This window comes from Stegostoma tigrinum, chromosome 2, assembly GCF_030684315.1.
Source record: "Stegostoma tigrinum isolate sSteTig4 chromosome 2, sSteTig4.hap1, whole genome shotgun sequence".
Lineage (NCBI taxonomy): Eukaryota > Metazoa > Chordata > Chondrichthyes > Orectolobiformes > Stegostomatidae > Stegostoma > Stegostoma tigrinum.
The window spans coordinates 6,615,149-6,635,832 of NC_081355.1; the positions used below are offsets into that span (position 1 = coordinate 6,615,149).

The 20,684-nt window shown below is 42.8% G+C and overlaps 1 protein-coding gene across 3 annotated transcripts in view; it reads left to right on the forward strand.

Moving 5' to 3' along the window:
* The window catches only part of nek11 (NIMA-related kinase 11), a 259,421-nt gene that overhangs the window by 52,808 nt on the left and 185,929 nt on the right, over positions 1 to 20,684 (forward strand). For all 3 annotated transcript variants that reach the window (XM_048560290.2, XM_048560280.2, XM_059652020.1), the window contains exon 3: positions 16,781 to 16,946. In XM_048560290.2, coding sequence (XP_048416247.2) covers positions 16,781 to 16,946 — 166 coding nt within the window. The remainder of the gene's footprint in view (positions 1 to 16,780; positions 16,947 to 20,684) is intronic.

Sequence of the window (20,684 nt, forward strand, 5' to 3'; positions counted from 1 at the left end):
CATTGCCAATAGGTCTTTCCTTAGATAAGGAGCTGAGAACAGTTCACACTATTCCAGTGTGACCTGACTAGTGCCTTGTGCAGTTTTAACAAAACTTCCCTGCTTAACTGGAGTAAATGGGTAGTGTGAAAGCAGAAGGGAAAACATTGCCTTCCTTTAGTGCTGCTAGGTTTGTCTGGCTGCCAGATGGTACATTTACATTGCTGTTCAAATCCATGCTTTGTTGCAGAGTAATTGACAGTTCAAAGATTTTATTTTTAAATCCCGGCGCACTAAATGCTTCTGGCGCAGAGAAACTGTTGTGTTTGACAGCAGAACATTTTAATGTTACAGTTGCGTCATTTGACAACTCATTTTTGTTTCCATTCCCTAAATAGATAATTTTTGTGTGTTTTTTTAAACTATGGGATGTAGGCTTGTGTTTATCTCCCTTCAGCTTACCAAGCAAGCCCGGTTTGAGTGTAAAGCGGGCTTTTGGACTTTTCCAAAATTTGTATGTTTGCATATTTGGGTGGTGGGAGTAAGGGTGCTGGGGTTGGCACTGGGTTGGAGGGAGGAATGATGTGGATATCTAAGGATCCGAAGGAGAAGTCATCATTGTTAGCATTAGAGATGCAAATCCCTTTAAGGGTGAATCAGAACAGCTCCAGAGTCAAACAAGAGCATGAGATACTCTTTACACTTTGTATTTAGTAACTAGGGTTCTTGGCTTCACCTTGGCCTGGGTGAAGGTGGAGGGGATCATAATTTCCGACAGCCAGGACTCTCTTCCATGCCAACATTTGAACCCAGTTGTCCTTAGAGAGAGAACATGTTCACTACTACACCACAGCTTTCACAGAGAGATGGTCACTGGGGCTTGTGTGCATTATCTCCTCTTCCAACATTATTTTGATTTGGTTGCCTCTCTTGTTTCGCCACCTTTTTGCTTCTTGTTCCTGCTGTAGTGCCCCTGGTGGGCAGTGCCTGCAGTTTGGTTATTGGCTGATTATTTGATGGTGGGTTTGTAAAATAATAAAAGAAGAGCAGAGTTCCGGGCCTACTCCTGGGCCTGGCTGAAGTAGCCATCAACAGGTCCAGGGGCTTTGTAGAGGGGGTTGTAATTCCTGACTGTGATTTCTGCGACTACGTTCATGTTTAAGGGTCACCAGAGAGGGACCACACATTGTCCATCACCACCTTGACAGCTTTTAGGAAGAGGGTGCTCTGGGGGGACTGATAGTGTTTATTTCACCCACTGACTCCATCTTGACTGAGCTCCCTCCCTTGTTTTCTCCCATTTTGAGTTCTGTTATTGTTACACCGTCCAGGTAATTTGTTAATTGGGTAATTTGGTGGTAAGTTAATCAAATGGAAAAATACATTTGAGCTGGGTTGTTCCCCAGTGGGGTGTTGACTTTTTGGACAGGGAGAGGCTTCAGAAGGGAATGATGGAAACTGTTGTTGGTAGTAAGCCACAGATTTATAATAAAATCCTTGTAAATCTCTAAATGTCTTGTGTAGCCTAATTCAACGTGTGGATATCGGCCTGTTAAGTGGCCCTAATTGCCCAATTGCTAACTATTTGCAACAAGCACAGACAAACACTGGGTAAAAAATTGAACCTGATCTCTGAGCTGCAAGTTGGAGCTCACACAATTGGAGAAGATTAAGAATGTAAAACCAAAAGAGTAACCCTGCCCTAAAACCTGTGTGTGTGTGTGTGTGTGTGTGTGTGTGTGTGTGTGTGTGTGTGTGTACGTGTGTGTGTATATGTGTGTGTGTGTGTCTGTACTGTTGTGTGTCTGTGTATGTAAGGATGTGCTTCTAAATATATCTTAGAGAATGGTACGGTGACAACAACGTATAGAAGAATATTGCATCTTAATATTGAGCTTCTCTACATGCTTCACAGAAGTTAGAAAAATATATTTTGAAGACAACAGATCGTGAGGATGGAAGCAGAATGCTACAAAGGAACATTGACAGACTGATTGAGCAGGTCAATGGTAGATGCAATTTCATCTGGGAGCATTAGAGCTAATCCATTTGGGAACTGAGAATGGCAAACTTGGAATTTTTTTTTAATGAGGAGAAACTAGAAACTAGAGGAGCAAAGGGAATTGAGTGTTCAGAGACACAAATCACTAAATTGAGGTAACAGGAACAGCAATAATAAAAAGGCTAATGGAATGTTGGCCTTTGTCTCAAGTAGAATGGAATGCAAAGGGGAAGAAGTTATATTTCAGTGGTACAAAACACCCATAACATGGGGGCAAGATGTTAATATTAGAGGCCATTCAAGGCAGGTGAAATTAGAAAGCACCTTTTTCTCACAGTGGAGTGGAAATGTGAAGTCTCTCCACAAAGATGGAACCTAAATGGCCAGGTTGTAGTTAGGTACATGTTTTGGAGCACGGATTAAAGTAATGTCAAATGGAGTTGAGGACAGACTGCTCACTGACAGACAATGTGAGGTTGACTTAGGAGTTAATCTCAATTTTCAAGTCACAGAACACCCTTCTCCAGTCCTTCTTCCAACTCATCTCCCTACCATGTCCCACACTCCAAGATGCCCTTGAATATTGTGTCACATTCCTAGTACAGTGCAGAGATTCTCACAAACCCTCCACCCTTTCACACTTTAATTCCTGGTCTTTGGATGACAGAGTGGTTAGCACTGCTGCCTCACAGTGCCAGGGACTGAGGTTCAATCCCACTCTCGAGTGATTATCTATGTGGAGTTTACGTGTTTTCCCTGTGTTTATGTGGGTTTTCTCTGGGTGCTCTGGTTTCCTCCCACAGTCCAAGCATGTGCACGTTAGATGCATTGGCTATGGGAAATTGCCTATAATGTTCAGTGATGTGTAGGCCAGTTGGATTAGCCATGGTAAATGTTGGGTTGCAGGAATAGGGTGGGGATTGGGTCTGGGTAAGATACACTTTGGAGGGTTGGTGTGGACACAATGGGCCAATTGGCCTGTTTTCGCACTTTAGGAATTCCATGATAATGTTCTAGTTGTCTTTTCTCCTGACCATGGATAGCAACTGGATGGGTCCAAACTTATGGACAAAGTGCTTCAGTAGTTTACTGTTGGTTTCTACAAGATGGCTGTCTAGGGGGTCTCTTCTCCTTCACGTGCTGCCCTCACCCTCCATTACACCCACCACAATCCCACATCCTCTCTCCCTGTGTCCTTTGGACTGGCTGGACTTGCATTATGCTTGGCAGCTGTGGGATTCATTGCTGGCCTGGCAGTGTGCTCTTAGAATTTCTTCATGTTGAGATAAAAGAAAAATCCATTGTATGGAAGCTCTAATGTATTTTGCTGGCTTGAAATTAACCTTGTCTTAAGAAGCACCCAGCTCAAAATCTCAACACTGACTTTAATGCATCATTGTGTGCAGCGCATTTTTCACAGACCAGGGACTCTGCCGAGGTTGGGGTTGGGCTTGGGGGAGGGGGAGGGAACATAAACTGGAAAGTGGAGCTGAAAACATGTCTGGATCAACAATGATCTTATTGAATGCTGAAGTAGGATCAAAGGGCCAAATGCTCCTGCTCCTAAGTTCTATGAAAAATGAACGTATATCTTAAGCTGAGGTGAGATCATTCTCAAATGCAGAACTTGGTAGAGCACTCTTTGTTCAAGATTATAATTGAGAGCAGTTCACCACCAGCTCTAACTTCTCGAGGGCGCTTGGGGACGGGAAATAAATGCAGGCTGTGCTTCCACTGCTCACATTCCGTGCACTTATATTTACAAAAAGTGCTTATTTTGTAGTTCCCATTCCGGTAGAAAATGAATAGACCATGGAAAATGGTCTTTTAGTGATGAGGCCACAACCTGTATGTTTGATAGAATTGGCATTAACAACACAGCACTTGGATCATTGCTCATTGATTTAACTCATCAAGACATGATCCATAGGTCTGAAGAAAGTATACTGATTACCTACTGCATTGAAATGGGTCTGAATCACCTTGTATGCAAAGATACTGAGAATAAACCAAACTGTGATATAAATGAAAGGTTACAAGTTCTTTAACTCACAAATTGAAATTCCTGTTGTGACATGAAGGTCTGTTGGAACAATTCTTTGTCTCCTTCTCATCAACCATTTCTCTGCAATGCAAATGGAATGGAGCAGTGAAATGTACATTTGAAGTAGAATGTGAAACATTTTTTTAACCCCGTGTGTATGAGGACTGGAATCTTATCTCCTCACCCGTTGTGAGTTCTATGGTCCTTGGGAGAAAGACAATTAATGCCCACATAAGAAATGTCACCTGCTTATCCCTGGTAAGAACCCAATGGAGAGCAAGGTCTTGCCATGCAGGAGGTATAATGATGAAGCTGTGTTGGGTTTATTTGTGGGCTTCTGAGTGGGGGTGTACTGGAGAATGGGATCCCTTGTTCAAGGGCACTCAGTATCTGATATAGAATCCCTACAGTGTGGAAACAGGCTCTTCGGCCTAACAAGACCACACCGGCCCTCAGAGCATCCCACCCAGCCACATCCCCCGACACTATAGCATGGCCAATCCACCTAGCCTGCACATCTTTGGAGTGTGGGATGAAACCCAGGCACCTGGAGGGAACCCACACAGACACGGGGAGAATGTGCAAACTCCACAGAGACAGTCGCCTGAGGCTGGAATCGAACCTGGGTCCCTGGCACTGTGAGGCTGTAGTGCTAACCACTGAGCCACCTGTTTGATGAATCTGGCATCAGAGAACTGTAAGGAGGGTGGGCTTTTCTTTGAAATGCAATGATGTGCAGATAAGACCAGCTGATGATTGAAACGCCTGTTGCGTCCGTAAGATTCCAGCTGTGGTTTATTTCCTTGACAGCCACAAGTTGCCACATACCTCCTGAGCATGACCATATTAGTAAGCTGCAAAATGACACTGAGCTCAGCCAGTCTTTACTGACTTACCTGGCCAGCAATTGCCAATTTAGTTGGTCAGAAATTAACTAAGTCTGTGCTGGAGACAAGAGTGGCTTGACTGCATTTCCTCCTTAATATTCCCCATCTGTCTTTCTACCTTGTGTGAATGATCAATTTTCTTTCAGTCAAAGCCCCAAAGAAACAACTTTCCCATTAGCTTCATGTATTTACAATTTTCTACCTTGGTTTACATTTAGCTGTTGTTTTAGGTCAAGTGGATGTTGATAGTGAGGTGCTCCAAGGCCATTTTTTTTAGTGGTTTAAATGAAATACATTTGTCAAATGCAGCTAAATAGAACTATTGTTGGTATGGCCACAGCCAGAGCAGTCATGCTGAAGGAGTCAAACTGAACTTAAAATGTTAACTCAGAGTTTCTCCAGCTTTCTCTGTTTGTTTCATACTTCCATCATCAACAGTATTTTGCTTTTACCAGATCAGCTACAGTCTTATTGAATGATGGAGGAGGCTTATCTAGCTGAACCAACCCCTCTCCCTTATGTTTTATATTTTGATGTTCAGCACAATCAGGGAGTGTTGCACTGAGTTTCAGTTGGGTTGTTAAACCGTGGTCCCAACTATCCTGTTGCATGGAGGTGAAAAGATCCCATCGAAGGGATGGCATGGTGACTCAGTGCTGCCTCACAGCCAGTGACTCAGGGTCGATTCCAGCCTTGGCCGAGTGTCTGCGTGGAGTTTGCACATTCGCCCCGTGTCTGCATGGGTTTCCTCCGGGTGCTCCGGTTTCTTCCCACACTCCAAAAAGATGTGCAGGTTAGGGCGGATTGGCCACGGGAAATGCAGGTTATGGGGATAGGGTAGGTGGTTGGGTCTGGGTGGAATGCCCTTTGAAGGGACAGTGTGGACTCAGTGTGGCTGAATTACCTGCTTCCGTACTATTTTGAAGATGAAACAGACCTCATTGCAGTGTAACATGTCTCACGCGAGTGATTCTATCCATGAAAATAAAACTCAAAAGTTTCTATGATCTTTAAGGAAAACAAAGTATTTCTGTAATTAAAAACTGAAAGAACTGCAGATGCTGTACATCAGGAACAAAAACAATGTTGGTGGAAAAGCTCAGCAGGTCTGGCAGCGTCTGTGAAGGAAAAGACAGAGTTAATGTTTTGGGTCCAGTGACCCTGAATGTTAACTCTGTTTTTTCCCTTCACAGATGCTGCCAGACCTGCTGAGCTTTTCCAGAAATTTTGTTTTTATTTCTGTAATTAATTGTGAGCTGTTTTGAAATAGGGAGATAATGGCCTTTGGCAGTTTAGGTTGGTCAGTTAAGCTACAGGTGTTTTTTTTCTTCATTCTTTCATGGGATTTGGACATTGTTAGTCAAGTCAGCGCTTATTACCCATCCCTAATTGCCCATAGGGGCAGTGAAGAATCAACCCCATAGCTGTGTGTTTTTAACCAGTCCAGACTACATAAGGAATTAATGAACCAGATAGGTTTAGCAGACATTTAGCATTGGTTTCATTGTCATCAATTGACTAGTTTTTAATTCCAGGTTTTGTTAATTAATTTGAATTCCAGTAACTGCTGTGGTAGGATTTGAACCCATTGCCCTGGAGCATTAGCCTGGGCTCCTGAATTACTAGTCAAGTGACATTACCACTATATCACAGAACCTTATGGAAAATAAATTACATGACCATAGCTTTTCAGTGACAAGCCATCCACTTAAAACTGCCAGTGTTCTGATGCATTTGGTTAGGGACAGAGGTATAAAAGCTTGCGTTGCTGAGGAGATAATTATAGCCCATTAATTGATAGAAGTAATTATTGTCTGTGCTGAAAGCACCAAGCCAGGAAAGCAACAGCTAATTCCACAGACAGTAATTTGTTTCTGGTCGGTCTGTCTTCACTTTATTAAAATATTGCTACAAGGTGAGCTGCATTTTATTTTCAAGAAAGGCAATGAACTGAGCGTGCCCAAGCTGAGTTTAAATGGACACGAGGGCACAACAGAAATTTGAACCTCACTTGTTGCATGTGGAGCCCACAGGATCAGGTGGAACCCCAATTTTGCAACTGCTCAATGGGCCCCTGAACCAACGACATGAATTGTGAAGCTGTTAGGAATAGGGGCATAATTTGCTTCACCCTCTTTGCTGCTCATCTTCCTCCCCCAGACACACTGGTCATCCCACTGAGTCGGCATAGTAGACTAATGACCAAGTGCAGAGATATGGGATTAGCGGAGTATGGTGTTTGTGGGTCAACATAGACATGGTGGGCCGAAGGGCCTGTTTTTATGCTACGTGACTCCGTGGCTCTATGATACCTCATTCACACTTTTAAACAGAATCCAGGGAAAGAATGGAGATGTTTTAAGACAAGGTGCAATAACGTCAACATTGCCATGTATTTGCCTTACTCCCTCTTGCTTCCGAATGCTGCAGCAGGCTCTCAACACAGACACCAATCCATCACTTATTCCATATCGATATGACATTCAGCATTATGTTACAGAAACTCATAGAGGTGGATTGGCAAAGCATGGAAATTTATACGAACATGAGACTTTGTAAGCATCATAAGGCTGCCTATGCTACCAAAGTGCCCTCTGTAGATTCCCTTCACCTCTTGCTCTGTCTACACCTCAGTGCAGTCCCTGGCTCTGCAGTTGGGATGGAGGGAGCATCTCAGCGCTGTACTCAGCAGTGGGGTTTGTTGGCCTTGGAGGTTTGGTTGGGTGACCCTGGGGAAGCTGAAGATCTTCATGCCACAGTTGACAGGACCCTCCTCAACTTCAACTTTCCTGGGTTAGTGGGGGTGGGGAGCAGGCAGAGGAGAGGTGGAGGGCCTGGCCACCCCTGCACTGTCTTTAGAGGAGACTTCTGAGGACCCAATACGCGGTTCCACCGCCCCCTGTTGTCTTTTGCTTGGTCCTGAGGGCAAATGGCTGGGGGGAATGGAGCACAGATGTGTTCCTCTCCAGCAATTCTTGACAGTGCTGAACCTGGCTCTCCATGGCAGGCACCACCCTGGCCCAGGGAGGCAGCCAGATGGTCACATGCAAAGCTGCTCTTCTGCCAGCCATACCAGCCTGCTGCTCCTATTCATCCCAGTGTGATGTGAGTGACATTCCTGATTGCTGAAACCACAGCGTCCTCTCCTGCCTGCAATGGAGCAGGTGCCTGGCCCCCAGCCGTCCTCTAAGTGCTGGTGGCCTGGGGTGTTTCTCCCTTATCCTACTAAGGAGTCATCGCAGTGAGGTGCTCACCAGATTATGTTCCCATACTTTCCAAGGCTAACATTCCCACATCCGAGGGGGAGTGCTGGAGGCAGCCTTACCGATGATTCCTCGGAGGATCCTGAGCTCTCTTCCTCAGAGGTTAAAGGCGGGGCTTCTAGCCGAGCCGGCAATTTCTCAGGGGCATGGACATTCTATTGAAACCTGCAAGATATAAGGAGAAGAAGGCAACACAGCCATGGTTAGAGGTGGCATGCAATGGATGTCATTGACAATAGAGTTAACATGAGAGTTAAGTGCAATGAAGACTGGACCTTACTTGGTGAGACACAGATGCCTTCTCCCACAAGGATTGGGATTTTTGCCCAGTAGGGTCTGAGGAGTCTGATATTGGCTCACCTCTGAGAATCTGAAACTTGGATAGAGGCACAAGATGGATTCTCGGGGCAAGTTGGCAACAAAATGGCTTCTAGCCTGGGAACTGTAAATTCTTCTTGAGGTGCTCTTTTAGCCTGGGAACTCTGAGATTTGCAGCTGCATAAATAACGCAGTAATGATAAGATAATGCAGTACTAACCATTCTAGCTGACCTTCAGTAGCAAATGTTATGGCGCTATATGGCGAGACAAAAAGTAACCTAAGCATTGTGACATAAGTTGTTTACCAGTTAATACTATTGGATTAGGTAGCTGTCAATGAAGCCAGATCATGTATTGATTGGTAACTGTTTGAATACACTATGCAATCACGCCATGTACACTGCTTTAAGAAAAGTATAAAAATGTCTTTGTATTAAGTTGTGTGTGCAGCTCCTCCAAGGAATCCGGAAGTGCTCAGCTTCTGTGTTTTCCGGATGATCTGTACCCGGCCGATTGAAGAAATAAAGAGTCAAGTCTTAAACCGCCAGACCGACGGCGAGTGTTCAGTGACTGAGCACGGAATCGAGAGACCCCATCGGGGGACGAGATTTACACCTCCACCTATACAGGCCTTTTCTGCCCTTCTGTGGGCTGTCTTCTCCTGGAATGAAAGAAAGAGATGGATTGAATGAGATGGAAATGGGAGACGCAGCTTTTGCGGGTGGGAGTAAGATCTTGACATGCTCTGAGGGAGTGTGTAGGCAGTGCAGAGGACATGAGATATCAGTGGTGTGGGAGGTTGATGATGATCCAAAGCGATTGAGGGAGGATATTTCAGGTGATAGTGAAAATGGTAGAGCATGGGCCTTGGTGGGTGGTGGGTGCAGGAGCTGAGAGAGAGTGAGTGTGAGGTGTCAGAGAGAAGAGTGTGGCAAGCACCATGGTGAAGTGAGGAAGGCTAATCCTCTGCACTGGTGAGATTGCACTGACCAAGGCAATGACCTCAAACCAGACTTTCTCTGCCAGTCCTCCAGCCAGGGGATGCCCCTCCTCTTCACTGCCCTTTGATCAGGACCTCCAGTCCCTCTCTGAGATTTGTGGCGCCAATCTTCTCCTTTTCCAACATGTTCTGAATTAATCTGAGGCCAACAGGGCAGCTTCAGAATGTCAGTGCACAACAAGGTGCACAGTGGCCTTTTAAAGATAGCACAGACACCAAGGATGCTAGTATTTTGGCAGGTATCTGCTGTGTTATGAGGAACAGTTAGAATGAGAAGCACCAAAGGGATGGCTAGGTATGCACCGAGGCAAATTCTGTAAGATACTGGTGAGAAATCTCACTGGGCCACAAGGCAAGAAACCCTCCAGTAGCTCAAACCTATTCACAGTTATCTAAAAGATCATAAAATCCAGCCCTGTGTGTCTGTGTGCACGAATTTTACTTTTCAAGAACATGATTATATCATTTAAGCAGAGATAATGGGAACTGCGGATGCTGGAGAATCCAAGATAATAAAGTGTGAAGCTGGATGAACAGAGCAGGCCAAGCAGCATCTCAGGAGCACAAAAGCTGATGTTTCGGGCTGAGACCCTTCATCAGAGAAATGAAGAGTCTCGGCCCGAAACATCAGCTTTTGTGCTCCTAAGATGCTGCTTGGCCTGCTGTGTTCATCCAGCTTCACACTTTGTTATCTTATATCATTTAAGCCTTGTGTTAATAATTTTCACATCTTTGTTTTATTAGGTTTTGTTTGCAATGATGTTTATTTGTTCTGCCATTAAAAAAGAGACAACCTGATCTGTATGGAATTAGCAATATCCCTTCTCTGTTTAAGTTCAGACTTGTTATTACAGGATGAGGGGAGAGGTAGAATGGGTCAAGGAAAGGAATGAGCTTATCTCTCCTAACTCAGTTAACTCTGGAAATATTTCACTGGCAATCACAACGCGGCTGTAAATGTGTTTAAATCATTTCTTTACGCAAAGAATCAGGTCCTCAAGGTGTGTGCATTTATTCGCTGTGGTCTCGTTGATTCCCTTGATAAATGTTGCTTTTAAAAACGCTTCCAAATATTCTTAATGGATCTTTTCCTTTTAATGTTCTTAAACCTTTCTACATGAGTAGCCTTTAGCCTTGCTTTGCATGATTCCCATCTGATATTCTTTTATTAATTAGCACACGGGAATGGTGGCTATTCCAAAATTTCTTTATCCCTTTGAGGGATGTCGGTGGGCAATTCTTGCCCCATCTCTCATTGCCTTTGAAATGAGAAGCTTGCTAGACAATTCTAGGGAGTCAAACACATTCATGTGGGTCTGAAATCACACAAAAGCCAAATCCGATGACAAAGGCAGATTTCCTCCCTTAAAGGACATTACTGAACGAGATGCGTTTTCACATAATGATCACCGTGACTTCAGTTTTAAATTCCAGATTTATAAAATGAATAGCAGCAAGAGAAATTGCTGGAGAAACTCAGCAGGTCTAGCAGCATCTGTGGGAAGAAAGTAGCATTGATGCTTTGTGACTAAAGAGATTTACAAGGATGTTGCCAGGATTAAAGGCGCAGAGCTGTAGGGAGAGACTGAATAACCCAAGACTTTTTCCCTTGCTCTGTTTGATGCTGAGAGCTGACTTTATAGAAGTTTATAAAGTCATTTTGGGCATGGATAGGGTGATTAGCCAATTCTTTTTCCCCCAGGATAGGGGAGTCCAAAACTAGAGGACATAGGCTTCAGGTGAGAGGTGAAAATTTTAAAAGGAACCTAGGGGCAACCTTTATACAAACGGTGGTATGCATTTGGAATGAATTGCCAGAGCAAGTGGTGGAGGCTGGTATAATTACAACACTTAAAATGCATCTGAATGGACATGTGAATAGAAAGGGTTTAGAAGACATGGGCCAGATGCTGGCAAATGGGAAAAAGCTTTTTCACACAGCAATCCGATTGGCTTTCTTTATTTTGTCAATTGACAGTGGTTACATGTTTGCCATTAGCCCAGATTTTAATTTCCAATTTCACCATCTGCCAAGGTATGTCTCTGTGACATGACAAGGAACAGAAACAGCTCCTTGAGCTAGTTCTGCCATTTGATGAGATCAAGCCTGATCTGTGGCCTAAATCCATATACCTGTTTTGGCCCATAACCCCTTAATACATATGCTTAAGAAAAGTTTAAGATCAGCATCTGATCTATCATTAGCTGCCATTTGTGGAAGAGAGTTCTAGATCTCTGTCATCCTCTGTGCGTAGAAGTGATTCCTAACATCTCTTCTGAATGGTCTGGTGTAATTCTAAGATAATTCATCCAAGTTTGAGAATCCCTAGCCAGTAGAAATAGTTTAACTTTATCCACCTTGTGTTTTCCTGTTAATATCTTGAACACTTCATTTAGCTCACTCCTTAACCTTCTCAATTCTAGATTGTATCATCTCTTCTCATAATGTAACACCTGGAGTCCAGGTATCATTCCTGTCAGTCTCTAAAGTTCTCCCTCCAAGGCTAATGTATCCTCCCTAAGGTGTGATGCCTGAATTTACAGCCAGTTGGCCAGTCGAACCAAGGTTTTGTAAACTGCATAATAACTTTTGCATCTTTACACGCTGGGCCTCTAGATATAAAAGTTAGCGTTCCATTTGCTTTCTTAACTACTTTCTGCCCCTGCCTGTGGTTTCTTGTAGATCTATGCGCCTGAACTTCCATGAATACAAGAAAAAGATTGAGTGCTTAATGGCATGGTGTAAAGACAACAATTTCTCTATCAACATCAGCAAAACAAATGAAGGTAGCCATTGACTTCAGGAAGCAATGTGGAGGGCACACCCTTTTCTACATCAATGGTGCTGAGGTGGAGATGGTTGAGAGCGTCAAGTTTCTAGGAGTGATGATCACCAACAATCTGTCTTGGACCAACCACGTTGATGCGATAGTCAAAAAAACACAACACAGCCTCTACTTCCTCAGGAAGCGAAGGAAATTCGGCATGTCCATCAAGATTCTTAGCAATTTCTATACACACAGCATAGAAAGCATCCTATCTGGATGCATCACTGCTCGGTATGGCAACTGCAAGAAACTACAGAGAGTTGTGAACACAGCCCAGTCCATAACACAAACCAGCCTCCCATCTGCCTCGGGAAAGCAACCAATATAATCAAAGACTCCTCCCACCCCAGTCATGCTCTCTTCCACCCTCTCCTGTTGAACAGAAAATATGAAAGTTTGAAGACACATACAAACAGATTCAAGAACAGCTTCTTCCCCACTGCTGTCAGACGTTTGAGTGGACCTCTCAAAATCTAATTCTGATCTCTCTCTCTGCACCTCCTCTGTGGCTGTAACACTGCATTCTGCACTCTTTTCTGCTACTCTGATGTACTTTGTATGGCACAATCTGCCTGTATAGCATGCAAAACAACACTTTTCACTGTATCTTGGTACATGTGAAAACAATAACTCAATCAATCAAACCACATTGGACATTCACAGTTATTAACTTCAAACTAAGTAGAAAGTGCCCTGATCCATCCTTTTTCAGCCTGAAATAGATATCCTCACATTTGCTTACATTGAAATCCACCTACCATAGTTTTGTCCATTCACCTAGTCTATTCATATCACTTTGTAATTTTATGCTATCATCTATACTGGCTAAAATGCCACTTTATTTTGTGTCAAGTAGTACTTAGGGACTGGAATGCACTGTCTGGAAATGTGGTGGAAGAAGGTTCAATTGAAGCATTCAAGAGGGACATTGAATGGTCATTTGGATCAGCATGGTGTACAGGGATAAGGGGAAAAGGCAGCAGGTTGGCACTGACACAGGAATGGTGGGTTGAATGGCCTCATGTGCTGTAACAGTCTGTGATTCTGTGATTTCCCAGTACGTTAGTACAGTTGCATGCATTTTAAAATCTATTATTGTAATTTACAACTTGCCATGTTATGAAACATTACTTATAAAACAGCAAGGGCCCATGCAAAATGCAAGTCAGGGACACTACTGCCTGAGCGTCAATCCAAAATTTTGTGCCATATTGTGGTCTGACAGGTCTAAATAAGTTCCATCATTATCTCTTGAACTTTATGTTCTCTTTGGCTTGCTACAAAAACCTGTTTCCCGTTAGATTTATCTGTGGCCTTTACCAGTTGAGGCATTACTTTTAATGCCTTGAGCACTGAACATGCCAAATCCCTCTACTCTGTCCTATCGCTAGCTGTCTATTCAAAATATATTTTTGTGAATCAAAATGTATCACATCACATTTAGCGACATGGAATTTACATGGCCAATTTATCAGCCATTCCAATAACTTATGAATCTAGATTAACTTTGACCTAAGTATTATGTCTTCTTTCTCTGTCTTCCTTCTCCCATGTAATTTGGGGTCACTACAATGCTGTCTGATCATTCTTCTCTATTTCCTTCCATCAGTCATCCAAACCTGATGCATTTAAGTCTTTACCTGTTGCATCTTCCCATCAGGTCTTTGACATTCTTCTCTTCCTCTTCTTCCTGGCATTTCCATCGTTTGCTGTGCTGAAATCCCCCCGTCTCTTTCTCTCATTTTCTGCCACAGATGACTGTACCATTTCAGTCCCTTCTATACTACTTTCTTCAATCTCCACTCAAAACCTGGATGTGCTAGTTCCTGATGTTTTTGTCTTTTCCTGTTGCTCAACATATCCATCTCAGCATCAGCACCCCAATAGTAGGCCAGGTTGTTTTTTTTTACACTGTCTGTTTTAATATCGTCTGCAGATTTACATGCCACTCCCTCAAACCTGATATCCAATCCATTTGAAATAGACAGTGAACAGAATAGAACAGAATTCTGTGGAAAGCAGCTGCACACTTCTTTTTTTCGAAAGAAAGGTCCAGACCTGAAACGTCAGCTTTCCTGCTTCTCTGATGCTCCTTGGCCTGCTGTGTTCATCCATCTCTACACCTTGTTATCTCAGATTCTCCAGCATCGGCAGTTCCCACTACCTCTGTGCACACCTGTCCTCTGTTTCCATCCATCTAACCAGTTTTTAAATTCAACTTGCTAACCTTGTACACTCATTAATCTTCTCCAATAGCCTTCCAGCTGACACCCAGCCAGAGGTTTTCTGAAAGTTTACATACACCACAGTGGTATTTTCTCGAGTCATTGCATCACCTCCTCAAAAGCCCCGGTGTGAATTCCAGCATAATCTTCATTTTTTAAAAGAAAGTTTCCACTCCTGTTCAATGTAAATATTCTGTTTTATCAACTTTTTGGTCACCTTCTGTCGATTGTTAGAACACAGAACAAAGAACAGTACGGCACAGAACAGGCCCTTCAGCTCACGGTGTTGTGCCAAACTTTCACCCTAATCCTAAGGTCTATCTAACCTACCTTATACTAGCCCTACCTTATACTATCATCCATATGCCTACCTAATAGTCACTGAAATGCCCCAGATGAGGCCGACTCTGCTACCCTCTCTGGCAATGCATTCCACGCCCCGACCACTCTCTGAGTAAAGAACCTACCTCTGATGTCTCCCTTATATCTACCTCGACTCACTTTAAAACTATGCCCCCTCGTAACAGCTACCTCCTCCCTCGGAAAAAGTCTCTGGCTGTCCACCCTGTCTATACCTCTGATCATTTTGTACACCTCTATCGAGTCAAATTCATGGCTTGATTTTAAAAGTTTTAAAATTCATCCAGATCTCAAGTTTCTTATTATCTCTTGCAACTTCCATAGTAAGTCATGGATAGGTCTTTGCCAGTGAATATTTGTTTTTTTTAGTCTAATGCATTCTCATTTTCCTTCATTTATTTACTGCTACACCTTATAGTCAGACTAATGAAATAGAGCTGCTCACATGTTTTGCTTTTAGTCTGATGAATCCATTTTAATCAGAATTATTATGGATCATTTAACAGCAGACATATAATGATGATATAGATATATGATGAACTGGAGGCCGAAGTAATTGATAGTAAGCTCATAAACACAAGCTCTGAAGTTAGGACGTGTATCCCAGACGTTACAGATTTTTCAACCCAATGCATATCGTTAATGCAATGGGTTTTTTTTGTTCCATTAGTGACTTTATAATTAGTGAAGCATTTAAATAAGTTTTGTGTGTGAATGTTAGTTGTTCAAGGTGTTCAGTACATGCACTCGGGCATTCTAATGCATGTTCAGCCAAAGACTTAGTGTAGGTGGTTTCAGATTTGTAGCATACACCTGGGATCAGATACTGATTAACCTGGCAAGAGAACCCAACGGAGCGTGATACACTTGAGAAAACTGTTTCACCCCTGTTCACCTCAGTGTCAGTGCGCACTATCTTGACGATAATTGGAAGTTTTCTGAAACACGTCCGCAGTTAATTACTCAGCAATTGTCTGCTTACTTAAAATTATGTGTCACGCCATATATGCAGCTCTTTGCCTCGGTACCTACTTGAATAGTCAGATTATAAAGACTCCAATTCTGAAACTTGTGGATCTTGTGGGCTGAATGTTCTCCTTCTGCAGCATAACACTTCTGTGACCGCTGCCCCCATGATTGGCAGTTGTCCCTTTAAGTTATTTGACCCTAAGCTCTGAAATTTCACCCCCACTGCCAGCCCCCCAAACTTTCTGCCTATCTACAATGTTCATCTCCTTTGTAACCTTACTTAAAACCCACCTCTTCCACAACTCCTTAATCTTCTCCTTTGACCAAGTGCCAACCTTTAGTTGATTGCACTTCTGTGTGAAATGCGTTGAGCTGCCTTTTATACATTGGCAAGACTACAGAAGTGAACAGTTGCTGACAGCCTGAACAAAATGGTTGAGTTGAAGAGAAAATTATGGATTCTTGTCTCTGAGCCTGCTCCTTCTAACTCCGTGACAGTTCATGTACATCTTCCCATGTCACATGATCAAAATAAGTGACACTATAAAATGCAATTACGATGATGAGCAAACAATTGTTTCTCAACCTATATAGTGCTGATTTGTATCAACTGAATCAATGTCTACTCTTGCCCAATCCTTAAATAGATTCCATAATCTGGTTATTTTGAATATTTTGTACTTATTCTGGTTTGCAAACTAATATTTATTTTGGTAATAAATACCATGTGGACTATTCTTCTTACAAATCATCCGTGGCAAAAATATCATTGTTTTAATATAATTAACACCTTTAAAAACTCTTCCACCTCTGAATAATTTCCCTACATTCATGTCGTTCAGATTCACTCAGTGTGTTGCTTGGCAAAAATAATAATTTCTTTTTCTCATCCGTTCTCTATAGGAAAGTGTTAAAGGAGATATCTGTCGGAGATCTGGAACCAAACGATACTGTCCAGGCCAATTTAGAGGCACAGCTGTTGTCTAAGCTTGACCATCCAGCAATTGTTAAGTTCTACAACAGCTTTGTGGAGCAGTGTAGCTTCTGCATCATTACCGAGTACTGTGAGGTATGTAATTGATGGAGGGGTGGACTGAGCATAATTCTGATCTTGTCAATTTGTTGAGTTTGATCTTACTTCGAAAATTGTTTGTTTCACATTTAGAACATAGAACACAGAACAGTACAGCACAGTATAGGCCCTTCGGCCCACAATGTTGTGCTGAACTTTTACCCTAATCGTAAGGACTATCTAACCTCTGCCCCTACCTTATACTATCATCCGTATGCCTGTCTAATAGACGGTTAAATGCCCCCAATGAGGCTGACTCTACTACCCTCTCCGGCAATGCATTCCACATCCCGACCACTCGCTGAGTAAAGAACCTCCCTCTGACGTCTCCCCTATATCTACCTCCACTCACTTTAAAACTATGCCCCTCATAATAGCTACTTCACCCTAGGAAAAACTCTCTGGCTGTCTACTCTATCTATACCTCTGATCATTTTGTACACCTCTATCAAGTCACCTGTCATCCTTCGTCGTTCTAAAGAGAAAAGCCCTAGCTGTCTCAGCCTTTCCTTGTAAGACCTTACCTCCATTCCAGGCAACATCCTGGTAAATCTCCACTGTACCTTTTCCAATGCTTCCACGTCTTTCCTGTAATTAGGCGACCAGAACCGGACACAATACTCCAGATGTGGCCAAACCAGGCTTTTCTATAGCTGAAGCATAACTTCACGGCTCTTGAACTCAATCCCTCTATTAATGAAAGCTAACACACCATACGCCTTCCTAACAACTCTATCCACCTGGGTGGCAGCTTTCAGGGAACTGTGAACATGAATCCCAAGATCCTTCTGCTCCTCCACACTGCCAAGAATCTTTCTATTAACCCTGTATTTCAAGTTTGTCCTTCCAAAATGAATCACCTAATTTAAAATGGCATGTTCTGCATGCTGCTTTGTACAGATACGCATTGCAGCCTCTGACACAGACTGCATTGTGTGCCCATTGTTCCTATCCCTGGTATCTATCTTAAGCCGAGCAAGGAGACTATTGTCTACCTTAATTCTGTGTTTGACCTGGAGTGAACTTTGGGACGACACATCTGTGAGAATAATAATGGTTCTGAAAGGGTTAATGTTGGAAACTGATTAAAATGCTTGGGTTGAAGAGAAATTTGGGGATTCTTGCCTCTGAGAGCATTCCTTCCAACTTTGTGACGTGTACATCTTACATGGGTACTATCATGCAATAAACTACATCTTGTTTAGGATATAAGCCTGTTAAGATACACCTGGTATCAGCAAACTACATCATTTGCCACCTTCCAGTGGTTGGTATCACAACAGATTTATAATAACACTCATGCCAGGACTGCTTATTTCCATCTCCATAACATCACTTGACACTGTCAGATGTCGCATGACACCTGGCTATGGTCCAACATAGTCCATTCGAAATCACAAGCTATTGGACACTGCTCCTTTATCAGGTGAAATGAAGGGGCAGTACTTCAAGAGCTTGTGATTTCAAATAGGCCTGTTGGACTATAACCTGGTGCATTGTGACTTCTAACTGTGTCCATCCCAGTCCAACACTGGCACCTCCATATCGTCACTCGACACTTCTTCTGTTCATCTATTGCTAAAATTGTCATCTGTGTCCTTGCTCCTTCTAGATTTGCCTATTCCATTACTCTCTCAGCTAAATCAAAATTTCCACTCTATGTAAACCCAGAACGTTGCCCCCCATACCTGACCTTGCTCCAAATCTCTTTCATTTGTCATATTCACCCCCCCATCAAACTCCATTTTAATTTAGTCCGCTTCCTCTCTCTGTACTATTCCCTTAGCGTGTACGTGTCATTGCACTGTCCCTGATGGGCTTTGTACATAAACTGTAATTGATTTAGGAACATGGGTGATTTAGGTGAAGGATAAGGGTAAAAATTACATGGGTGATTTTGTGGTGGTGTTGTATGTGCACAAATAGTGCTCAGAGTTGTGAAAAAGCAACTCTGGATGGAAAAAAGTCAAAAAAAAAGAAACTGGCTGCAGTCTATGACGGTAGCAGTCTGGAGATGCCAGATCAGAGAAGCTAAGCAGCCTCAGGCCTGGTTCTTACTTGGCTGGGAATGTCAGGTGCGGCAGTCTTTGGATTCTTGTGGTGCAGTGGCAGTGACTCTACCTCTAGACCTAGATGCTTGAGTTTTTCAGAGGTGTGTATTAATAGCTCTGAACAGGTTGTTCAGAACATGCATTAAGAGGTGGGCTCATGGGGAGCGTGGTAGTGTTCATATCTCTGGGCTGAAAGGTCTGGGTTCAAATTCTACTTGCCCTAAATTTGTGTCATATTGTGTCTCAACAGGCTGATGTTTTATGTTAAGCAGAGAGTTGGTTTCTTTCCTCATCTTATTGATTTTTGCAGTGTCACATTGCCCCTGGTAGACAGTGCCCATAATTTGGGTGATTAGATAAATTGGCAATGGGGGTTTAAAATGAAAGAAAAGCTGTTTGTTTTCCTAAGTAGTGTCAGTTTGGAAGGGGAAGGGTTCAGAAGGGAAAGAAGGAAACTGATGTTTATGCTAAACTATAAATTTACAATAAGGCCATTGTAAATCATTTGATGTCTAATTCAACGTATGGATTTCAGTTTGTTAAACACCATGAATTATTGGTTTATCTGAAACTGCCTGAGTCAAATTTTTAATCAAGGAATGGGAAAAAGGCAGAGTAGTGGAGTTGAGGATTATCAGACCAGCAGTGATCTCATTGAGTGGTGGAGCAGATCCGATGGGCTGAATGGCCAACTTCTCTTCCCATGCCTTAAAATCTTAATCAGCATGTGGTTCCAAGTCCCAATGTTTCTGCAACTTCTTCTTTTGTTTGGGAATATATCAGTACTTTCCACTATACTAAGATCTGTTTACTGTCTCTGCTCACAGGGCTACATAAAAACAGTGAAAATGAGTGCAGGAGGAGGCTATTCGGCCCTTTGAGCCTGTACCAAATTCAGTATGATCGTGGCTGAACATGCAATCTCAGTATCCTATTCCCGCTTTTGCACCCTTCTCCTTGATCCCTTTATCCGCAAGGGCCACATTCAGCTTGCTCTTGGTTTTTTTTCTCCAAGGAACTAGCCCCAACACCTTCTTGTGGGAGAGAATTCCACAGGTTCACAACTCTCTGAGTGAAGAAATTCTTCTACATCTCAGTTCTGAATGGTTTACCCATTATTCTTAGACTGTGACCTCTAGTTATGGACTTCCCCATCATTGGGAACATTCTTCCCACATCTAGCCTGTCCAGTCACATCAGGATTTTGTAGTTTCTATGAGATTCCTCCCTCTTTCTTCTAAATTCCAGCGAGTGCAAGCCCAGTCGATCCAGCCTTTCCTCATAAGCCAGGTCTAGCCAACAGAAGTTTGGACATTAAGAGAATCAAATGAAGCAACAGGGAAGCAGACTAGATGGAGAAGTACAACCATGAGTGTAACAAATGTTGGAGCTGGCCTGTGCAACCTACCTCAGACTTGTTCTCGGGAAGATGTGTCTCATTCATGCAGCATATAATTATTGGGCTCACTGACCAGTGAAATCTGTTGTATGCAAGGTCTTGTTGCCCCAAAATTCAATCACCTTTATAGTCTAATGAGTGATTGCACTCATTAGACTATAATCAAGCACTAGAATGATTTTTTTTCATTTCATTGCTTTGTCTTTCACACTGATCACCTGGTATTCAGGAATTGTATAAAGGCAGGCAATTTTCACAGTAAATAAATGGGAAGATTGTTAAGTG